Source organism: Danio rerio, chromosome 9, assembly GCF_049306965.1.
Source record: "Danio rerio strain Tuebingen ecotype United States chromosome 9, GRCz12tu, whole genome shotgun sequence".
Classification (NCBI taxonomy): domain Eukaryota; kingdom Metazoa; phylum Chordata; class Actinopteri; order Cypriniformes; family Danionidae; genus Danio; species Danio rerio.
This window is the reverse complement of record NC_133184.1, coordinates 31,658,324-31,668,505: the sequence shown is the minus strand read 5'-3', so window position 1 is coordinate 31,668,505 and position 10,182 is coordinate 31,658,324. Positions and strand designations below refer to the sequence as shown.

The following is a 10,182-nucleotide window of genomic DNA, read 5'->3' as shown; positions in this document are numbered from 1 at the left end:
TATTAACTGTCTATAGTGGGAGGAGCTACTGGTACACAAGAACGGACATGTTTTTATCCAACCAGATTTGTTTTATTTATAAAAAAAAACAACAACAACTTGTAACTTGTTTTTTACTTGTAGCAGACATATGGCATTAAAGTACACAACAATCTCTCTTTCAAATATGTTGAACACAAAGGTTTAAATAACAGAAGAGTTTCAGAAGAGTCCTATTTTAACCGTTCCTTCTCTGCAGCTCTGGATTAGACCTTGGTCCATCATTTTTAGTAAGTCTCCTTTCACCTGAAAAAAAAAGAACATCAACTATGAATATTATATATAGTAAGTATTTATCCCAAAAGTTTAATCATATTAGGATTGAGTATAATTTTGACTTGGAGAGAGAAAAAAATACATTTAATGTAAATTAACAGACCCAAACAGTCCAATTTACTCATATATTCATTCATTCATTCGTTCTCTTTTTGGCTTAGTCCTATTATTAATCAAGGGTCATCACAGCAGAACGAACTGTCAACTAATCCAGCATATGTTTTACACTCTTGCATCCACATGTTTAGTTTATTCAGTTCACCTATTCCACATCTTTGGACTGTGGGGGAACCTGAAGGAAACCTACACAAACAAGATGGGAACATGCAAACTCCACATAGAAATGCCAACTGACTCAGCCAGGGCTTAAACCAGCGACCTTCTAGCTGTGAGGCAATCGTGCTACCCACTGCGCCACCGTGATGCATGTAGAGTATAGATGTACAGTATGCATGTGGTATGTCAATAAAAATTACCACATGTTATTGAGATATTGCTTATGTACTTATAAAGTACATAATCTGCATGATCTTATTTTACATTTTTAACCCAATACCTAAACTACCTTATTTTCTAAAAAGGAGCAAATTATGAGACTATTGAAGCAAAAGTCATAGGTAACGGTTTGCTAATAGTGAGAATTGAACCTTAAAATAAAGTGACTATAAATCCTTTCCAAATAGTTCTGTTCAATTGTTTGGTGAAATTATTTAGATACAGTATATCACAATATATATCACAGAAAAATAAAATATATCAATGTCCAATTTTGCCAATATCATGCAGCTCTAATCAAAACCACTTTTTAAATCCTGACTTTCTGAATTTTCTAGCACTTTACATTTAGCGGTACACAATCTTTCTGATTTCATTGGTGGCTTCAAAGCCATCTGGAAACCCTTATTTTAAGTATAACAATTTAAAAGTATGACCCTGTTATTGTTTGCAAGATCACCTGTGCCCACTGGCCTAGAAATATACGTGTAACATTGTTAACCTATGTATAAAACTGGAGGAACTAAAGTAACGGTGCTTTTAAAGCCTTTTTTTTTTTTTTTTTTGGTTTTGCTTGCCTTTTCTTTTCTGTCTATATAGTTTTGCATTGCTCTGTTTTGCTTTAAGGTGAAAATAAAAATATATTATTAAAAAAAGGCTTATTCTTATCAGTATTTATTAAAATCTATAAATGGCAACAAGTGATAACATTAAATATTATTTTATTCTGAATTCCTAAAAATCTGTGACAAATTAGTAAAAACTAGAGGTTTGAAAGATAGTTTGTCTTAAGAGTAAAACTATATATAATATTAAATGTTTTTAGTATTTTCAGTTGCACTGATTCTTAAAGACTTTTAAATTGCTATTAAATGATTCTTGTTCTAAAAATGCTTGACAACATATTTGATAAAAAACAACTGAAATTAATTCATATTTACTGAAATCAGTATTACAATTCATTAAAATGTTCTATATTTTGTCAATATAAACAAAAGTGCCCCATTTGCAGACAGCACCTCTGGTACATCCACCATCCTCCTTTGCTTCTGGTCTCTGTAGTTCCAGTCCAGCACCAGATAACGTAGTCCTTGCACAGTCAATCCCTCTAAAGCATGAGGATAACAAGCCAAGCAGAAAAAAGAGGTTTTATAAACTGAAGAGCATGTCAAAAGTAAAAATAAAAAAACTATTTACAAGAATTGTGCATCAAAACAAACCTTTCTCTAACAGTGCGCAAATTCTCCCAGGAGTTCCAACAGCAATATGGGTCACACCTTTACTCAATGACTTTATCTGTTCTTCCACTTTGATGTGTTTTGCAAACAGCTTCAGCACTTTAGCTTGTCCTTTGAATGTCACCAGCTGCCTTTAACAGAAAGGATTGGGGGAAAAAATATCACTTGGGAAGGCAAACGCTGTATTACTCACAAGACTGTAAGACACAATAATACTCACTTAATGAGATCAATGGTTCTTAAAGCAGATCCACAAACAATTAGCAAAACCACTGAGCTGGTCTGGGTGTGCTGTTTCTGCATTTTAGCCCACTTTGGACAAACTGAAGACAAGGAAAAATAATTATTTAAACAGAAATTAATAAATAAAGGCACAATTTATTCACTCATTCATTTTCTTTTCGGCTTAGTCCCTGTATTAATCAGTAGTCGCCAGAGCAGAACTGCCAACTTATCCAGCACGTTTTACACAGTGGATACCCTTCCAGCTGCAACCCAGTACTGGGAAACATCCATACACTCACACACTATAGCCAATTAGTATATTCAATTCACCTATACCTCATGTTTTTGGACTGTGGGGGAAACAGAGCACATGGAGGGTAACTTTGACATGGTTAATCACAGGACCTTACTAAATAAATTAAGAAAGTTAAAATGTCAGCAGCAGCCTTACAGTGGTTTGGGTCTTATTTGGGTGGGAGACAGCAATGTTTGAGGGTCAATGGTGTGAAGTCATCTGTGCGTTATAACAATATGGGAGTACCTCAAGGGTATGTTCTTGACCCATTGTTGTTCACAATGTACATAAATGATGTTCCAGATTGCTGCCCATGGGTTAACTGCCAGTTACATGCTAACGAATTGTAGGACCTCTTTTGGTCAATCTGTTTTCTCTGTAAAGGGAGCCAAACTGTGGAATGGTTTACCTGTTAGCCTAAAATCAGAAAGTAATATAAATATTTTTAGTAGTGTTCTTAAAAAGTGGATAAAAACAAAACAGCAGTATTTGCACAAAGTCTACTATTAGTTTGTTGGATTGTGTCGCCTTCGCCTTCAGTAATTTTATGTAAAGTATTATAATGTTGTGTATATGTATTTATTATATTTCCATTTTGTCAATTTTGTCAAGCCTCCTGTGGAAAGGTGTTGAGAGTTAGCAAGTTTGCTAAAACACTTAAATGCATTTGGTTGTCCAGTGTAATTGTGATGTCCATGTCAAATAAATAAATAAAATAAATATGCAAACTCCAAAATTTTTACTGACCCAGTCAGGACTCGAACAAGCAACCTTCATATTGTGAGGTGACAGTGCTAACCACTGAGCCACCATGCCGCCTGGCACAATTTAATGTGTTAATTTATTAAACTATTAGTATGCATATAAAAAAAGCATCCGCACAATTAATAAAGTCCCCCGACTATGTACAATACTGTTTAAAATGTTGGGATCAGTGGGAATTTATTTGTGTATTTTTTATTTATTTCTTTTAATCAAGGATGCATTCAATTGATCAGCAACAGTAAAGGCATTTATAATTTGCCCAGCTCTTCAGAACCTTATACAGTATTTATCAAAGTATCCTGAAAAAATGTTAAGCATCAAAGCCATTTTCAGCATGGATGATAACAATAAATGTTTCAGCATATTAGACTGGTTTCTGAAAAAAAAAAGTGACTCCAAATTTATGAAAGTTGGTGTTTACCCACCACTCCCATTGGCAAGAATGTCATTGGCTATTTTTTATAGGGGAGGAGCTACTCTATGTCCCACTCTTCATTTTCAGTTGAGATTAAGTCAAACATGGAATAAAAAATATATATATATATTTCAAAGCACTTCATGCCTTTAAGAAACTAAGAGAGTATATAAAAAGAAAAACGGTGTCCATATAAAGCATTTACCTTCTTTGAGGTAGGAAGACAAGCTGTGTGTGAGGTCATTACAGCTGAGGAAACAAGAATCTGAAACAGAAAAAGGACACACAAATTCAACCTCATTACTGAGAGACACACACACACACACAAACACAAACACACATACATATACTCACCTTGTAACGTCAGTTCCTCCTGCTCAATAACAGAGCGGGTCTGGCTGTGGTAAGTCTTCAGAAGGCTCACAAGGTCAACTGGAGAGCCGGGCACAGGCTTAGAGCTTGTCAGGACATCTGTGATAGTTTTCTTCTTCTAAAGACAAAGGAGAATTATGCAACACCAGCATGTTTTACAGAAAACACATCAGTGGGAGAGACAGTGACTAGAAGAGGAATGAATAAATTTGCAAAAGCGCTGTCGTCTAATATAATTGAAGAGGTCGGTTTTTCAGCAATGCAAATATTGTCAATTATGTTTGGCAAAATCAAAGCATCTCCGCAGTTGGTCTGGCTCTTTTTGTCATGTCTTTTTGTCTCTTTTCCTTCAAACATGAAGTGAGAAATGGTCTGAAGTGGCATATTGAACTGGGCAAAAAGAATTTGACATCTGCAGTAACATTAACCGACATGTGAATGGTACTTCTTACCTTTCTTCTTTTCTTGTTTTTGTTAGACTCGTTATCAGGCTTTTCCTCTGATCTCTCTTGCGTGATGAAACATTCTTTCTGCAGGGAAAGCAAGACGCTCTTTACTTAAAGATGCTCGGTTTCTGTTTTTGCTCATAAGACCTTTTGTCTCAAAGACATCTATCTCTTTGATGAAAAACTTAAATGCCTAAATCCAAGAATAAATGACTCGCAAAGCTGAGGTTTCTACATGTTTTATTGGCCATTTTAGGCTCATTTACATGTTCGGGATTTAATTTGTTAGGTCTGGTAGAACATAGTTCATGATTTAACAATCGCTGTTCTTTGAAGGTGGACCAGTGTAGCCAATTGGTAAAGATTATGCAAATGTGTAACATGGTGACATGGTGAAAAATCACGAAAATAATGGCAGTGCAACAAAAGTTTGAGAATACAAATTGTTGCAGAAATTATCTTAATGTGTTACAATGACTACGTTTACATGGACATCAGTAATTGAATTATTTGCCTTAATCAGAATAAGACAATAATTTGATTTAGGTGTTTACATGAGTTGCTTTTTGAATGCACCTTACATGATCCCGTTTAACATGTTATAGCACATTATTGAATTAATGTCCATTGTTGCATCACCATGCTATCCACATTTCCTCCAGAGTTTCATGTTATTTTGGATGGTTGATTTTTAATTTGTCGAGTTTAACTGCAGTTTGGCACTTTTACTTTCAATAAGGAACAGTTCATGCATGCTCCCTTGACAAACTAGATAATGGATAAGAGTATGAAGTGCTGGAAGAGTGTTGCTTCAATTGAATTTGATACTGCATGCCAAATAGGGAAAAAAAACTCTGTATTTTGCGATGCAGGTGTCTGTTGAGTCGATAGGTGTATGCAGCTGTGTCAAACAGCCGTGTTTATAGACTATCCTCTCACAAAATGTGGCGAAAATCCTACACAAAGGTAATAATAATAATAATAATAATTCCTTACATTTATATAGCACTTTTCTGGGCAATCAAAGTGCTTTACACAATGGGGGGAATTTCCTCATCCACCACCAGTGTGCAGCATCCACCTGGATGACACGACAGCAGCCATTTTGCGCCAGACCGCACACCACACACCAGCTGATTGGTGGAGAGGAGACAGTGATGAAGCCAATTGGAATATGGGGATGGTTAGAAGGCCATGATGGACAGAGACCAGTGGGCAGCCTTGGCTAGGATGCCAGGGTTAAACCTCTACTCTTTTGGCGCCCCATGCTGGTCTCACTAGCACCACTTCCGGCAGCAACCTAGCTTTCCCATGTGGTCTCCCATCCAGGTACTGACCGGGCGCAGACCTGCTTAGCTTCAGTGGGCGACCATGTGAGAGTTGCAGAGAGCTAGCTGCCGGCAGTAATAGTTTGATTAAGGTTTTTACATGTCTGTACTGCACATCAATAATGCGACTAAAAAAGGCATACTTAACATGTCTTAAATCAATTTCTGTTTAGTTCAATTATGACCTTAATCAGACTAATTTATTTTAAAAAACACTGTTTACATGGTGGACTCTTAATCAGAATACTGTCTTAATCGTATAAAAATCAGAAAATTGGTGTCCATGTAAACGTACTCAGTAAATCACTTCCAGAAAAAGTTACATTACACAATAAAATGAAAGGTAAGGTAAAATAAAATGCCCTTTAAATAGATTTATAGCAGATTTATAGCGGAACTCTAAGTGCATGGCAATTTTAACACTATAATGACTTTTCATTTTGGATTGCAATGGGATTGGGCTACATTTGCAGCATTCAAACAAAACCGTTTGAGGCAAGTTTGAGTTTAAATCGGTTACACCAAGCAGATTTGGAAAAATATCACAATGTATAACCTGCTTACATTCCAGTGACTGTTATATTTAGGGTCAGTCTACGTGATAAATATAAATACAGATACAATATAAAATGAGTCTTAGACCACACAAGAAGCACTGCATTAAATTATATTTTTCCAAGCCATGTCTTTAAAATATAGAAACACAGTGACAGCAGCCTTGAGCCGCACTAGGAAGTGAAAGTGAAACCTGTGCGCACATTATTTCAATGATCATATCGCAATTTAGAGTTATGATTACGACAAGCATTTGATATGTTTTTTTTCATATCGAACACAAAGTGCTATGAATGAAAATAAATGTTTACTGTGTCAGTATAACAACCCTAGTCAATTTAATAATGTTGTGAATGACAGATGACAAGCACATGTCTTAAACATAATAAATCAACTTTATAATTATGAATAGTTGTATTCTGATGTCATCATTTTACTGTGAATTAACAAACAGGACATATTGAAAGTCTGTTTAAGTCCACCATAATGACTATACAAAACTGAGTGTTTTAAGCAACCGTAGACCTACACATAGGTCTAATATTATTATTGTTGTTTTACCATATGTTTAAGAATTAACAATAATAGTAGGCTAATCGTATCAATCTTTATTTTACATCTACAGAATAGTGAGAAAATCGCGATCTTGATTTTGAGCAAAAAAAAATTGTGATTCCCATTTTTGCCAGAATCGTGCAGCCCTAGCTGTGCATATAACCCATTGGGACTTTAAAAGTGTTAAAGTGTTGCAAGCCATCAGCCAAAACAACCAGCAATGAAGTCTATCACAACATTACAAATTTTGAAACAAAAGACAAAAAACAAAATGTGCACTTATTGATAGTCCTTGTGTGGTCTGAATTCTAGTACACAGCATTCATAAAACACTACACAAAAAGATTCTCAAGCACCCAAACAATGGATTAACTATCCCTTGAGGGATGAGAAGAGGATTTGTGAACATCACTGAAGTGATGCAACTCATGCCATAAATCACATGACAGCATAGACTCACACTATACAAGAGACATTTTTTAGCAGCTGTATATTTACATTTATGCATTTAGTTTGGTGCCTTGCTCAAGGAAATCAACTCAGTCGAGGTATTGAGGGTGGAATAGGGGGCTAGTTATTCACTCTCCTTACCTAAAATCCCTTTTAGTGCCAGGACTCGAACCTGCTACCTTTAGATTTACAGTACAACTCATTAACCGTTAGGTCATGCCTTGCAAAGTAAACCAAATTCAAACCAAATGCAGTAAATTAGGTAGTAGGCTTGGGACAATAACTGTCTAAGGTATACCATGATTTGGAAAAGTCAAGGTTTTAAAACCGTCTAAAAATTATCACGTTCCTGCAGTATGTGTAAAATTGTTTTTTTTCTTTGCGTTTTTTTTTTAGTTTTTAGGACAACAGTATCTCCAGCAGAAAATATATCCAAATATGCCATTTTAAATGGTAAAGATATCTGTATTTTTTAAACTATAATGAGGACAGAGGTCAATGATTCACTTGAATTTAGTCTGACATGTTTACTGCTTACTACTTGAAATATTTCTCAAAATAAAATCTATATTGTGAAAATATTTTGTTCAAAAGGGGAATTTTTTAAACCAGACATTTTAAAAACATATATTTTAGAGCAGCGATCACAATACTATGAAACCGTGATATTTTTATCCAAGGTTATACCATCAGAACATTATACTGGCCCATACCTATTATCTAGTATGTAATGCAATGTGTAAATTTTGATGCTGCAATGTTGTTGACTACAACTTTTCCTTACAGAAACTTTGTCTTCTTTTTTTTTTTTAAATCAGCAATACCACTGTTAAACATAACAGCTTTAACAATATCTTTACAATGAATAGCCACAGAGCTTAAACCAGGTCTGTCTTCAATGGTTTGTAACTTGGTATCAAATATTAGTTTTCAGTCTCGGTCAGTGAGTGGAATGTTTACTTTAAGAAAATGAATGCTACAATCTATTCAGTCTGAAAACCTTTTTAACAATCTTACAAAGTTTGTGTGAAGGTTACCTTAACTGTTGCCTTCTTCTTTTTCTTTGTGGCATCTGGAATCTGTTTTTCAACCTTCCTTTTCTTAGGTGTAGATTTAATCGGTTGTTTTTCTTCTGCAGGCTCTGTTTCCTCCTCTACCTCAGGCACATCTTAGGGAGAAAAAGATTACAAATGTTTATAAAAGGAATCACTGAAGATAAAACTAAAATGTCATATGTACATTAGTAACAATAGCAGCTTTTTAATAGAGTAAAAATAACATTTGAGATGACAATTATTTAAATAAGAAAAACTACAAATCCCAAGATGCTCCGCGGACAAGTCCACACGTGTTCACCGTAGTCTGAATCTAGTAAGAGATGTTTAACCACAAGACATCGAATATAAAGCAAAACAAGCTTCAGCTACTGCTTATCTAAAGGAAGGAGTTTCATGTAAGTTGCATCTAAGTTTTAAAATATAAATACACGACACAACCTTGTTAGGCAGAAGTTTCTACTACCGAGTGAGCAATGACAGGACGGGAGGCTGTTCAAAACCGACACACACAGGACATAAACAATTTACAGCACAAACATTACTCTAATAAACTAAAAACGCATAGCTGCACACAGTGAACCGGCTTGTTATTACCTGAATTATCGCCCTGGGTCCACCACTCGTCTCCTAAATCATCAGCCATGTCTCAAACCGCAATCGCATATCTGGAGTTTGCGCTCGGCAGATTCGCCTAGTAGGAAGACCATAAAGATCGCGAATCTACCCGTGACAATAAGAAGTCATTAAAAAAAATAAATGTTAATTAAACATGTATTTATATAAAAAGGGAAACTATTTTTGTTGTTGTTGTTGTTTTTATATATTGGATTGATTGTTCCCAAGTAACGTTATGTTTTTCTATTTATAGTTTGATATGTCTAAATGCGAGGCAGTGTAATTTTAAAGGTTTCATGTTGTTTCATTAAATGCGGTATTCAGATTAACTAAATATGAACCACTAGGCGGCGCTGAGTCATATAAAATTATAATATTCACTCTGCAGGGTGTTTACTCTCTCTCTCTCTCTCTCTCTCTCTCTCTCTCTCTCTCTCTCTCTCTCTCTCTCTCTCTCTCTTTGAGTTTGTGTGTTGTGTTGTGTTAAGGTTGGACAGGGACGAAGAATTTTGTGTGTGTGTGTTCATCTGTTCCACTTTCCTCCGCACTTGTGTGACTGGCCATAACTCCGAATTCCTGCTTTCTCATTCCCGCGCGCTCTTCAGTCACACACACGCGAGCGCGCACATAATTACTTATTCATCACAAACATGAATTAAAAATCGCTGTTTCCCTTCAGCGTACAGCACTGAAAGCAACTTCACAGGCTGTTCATCTAACACAGAGATCACTTGGTTGACCAAAGATGGAAAAAGTTTTTGTAGAGAAATTCTCTAAAGCCATATCTAATTATTCAAAAGCAGTTGGCAACCGAGAGAAGGGTGCCTACTTGCTTTTAATGCCGTTGTCCTAAATACTAGTGAAGATTCTCAACATTTTACAGTCAAGTTCTTCTCAATTTTGCAGATGTGTTTTCTTTTCATGATTGAATTGAGATTGCAATTCCAATTTAGCCCATATAAACTAGACGGAATATTTAATAGGATTGCACTTTCAAGTGCAACCCTTAAACACATTTACATGCACACGCACACTAAAAGGATGAGAGAAAAACA

General features: G+C 35.5%; 2 protein-coding genes across 6 annotated transcripts in view; one reads left to right on the top strand and one right to left on the bottom strand.

The window, feature by feature from the left end:
- Positions 1-50: 50 nt before the first annotated feature.
- On the bottom strand, positions 51-9,201 carry cmss1 (cms1 ribosomal small subunit homolog). 2 transcript variants are annotated; one of them, NM_001006048.2, is made up of 9 exons: positions 9,107-9,201; positions 8,492-8,622; positions 4,573-4,650; positions 4,103-4,238; positions 3,954-4,013; positions 2,269-2,371; positions 2,031-2,179; positions 1,830-1,918; positions 51-285 (listed from the first exon to the last, which is right to left on the bottom strand). In NM_001006048.2, the coding sequence occupies exons 1-9, from the start codon at positions 9,153-9,155 to the stop codon at positions 202-204; spliced, it is 879 nt and encodes a 292-aa protein (NP_001006048.2). In that variant the 5' UTR covers positions 9,156-9,201; the 3' UTR covers positions 51-201. The 2 variants fall into 2 exon arrangements, with proteins under 2 accessions (NP_001006048.2, XP_021334319.1); XM_021478644.2 differs by having other exon boundaries at positions 4,103-4,235; positions 9,107-9,179.
- il1rapl1a (interleukin 1 receptor accessory protein-like 1a) overlaps positions 8,782-10,182 on the top strand; it is a 269,927-nt gene continuing 268,526 nt past the window's right edge. For 3 of the 4 annotated variants that reach the window (XM_073912166.1, XM_073912163.1, XM_068223462.2), the window contains exon 1: positions 8,782-8,907. The gene's annotated coding sequence lies outside the window, so the exon portion shown is untranslated. The remainder of the gene's footprint in view (positions 8,908-10,182) is intronic. The other variant, NM_001077576.2, reaches the window with a different exon arrangement.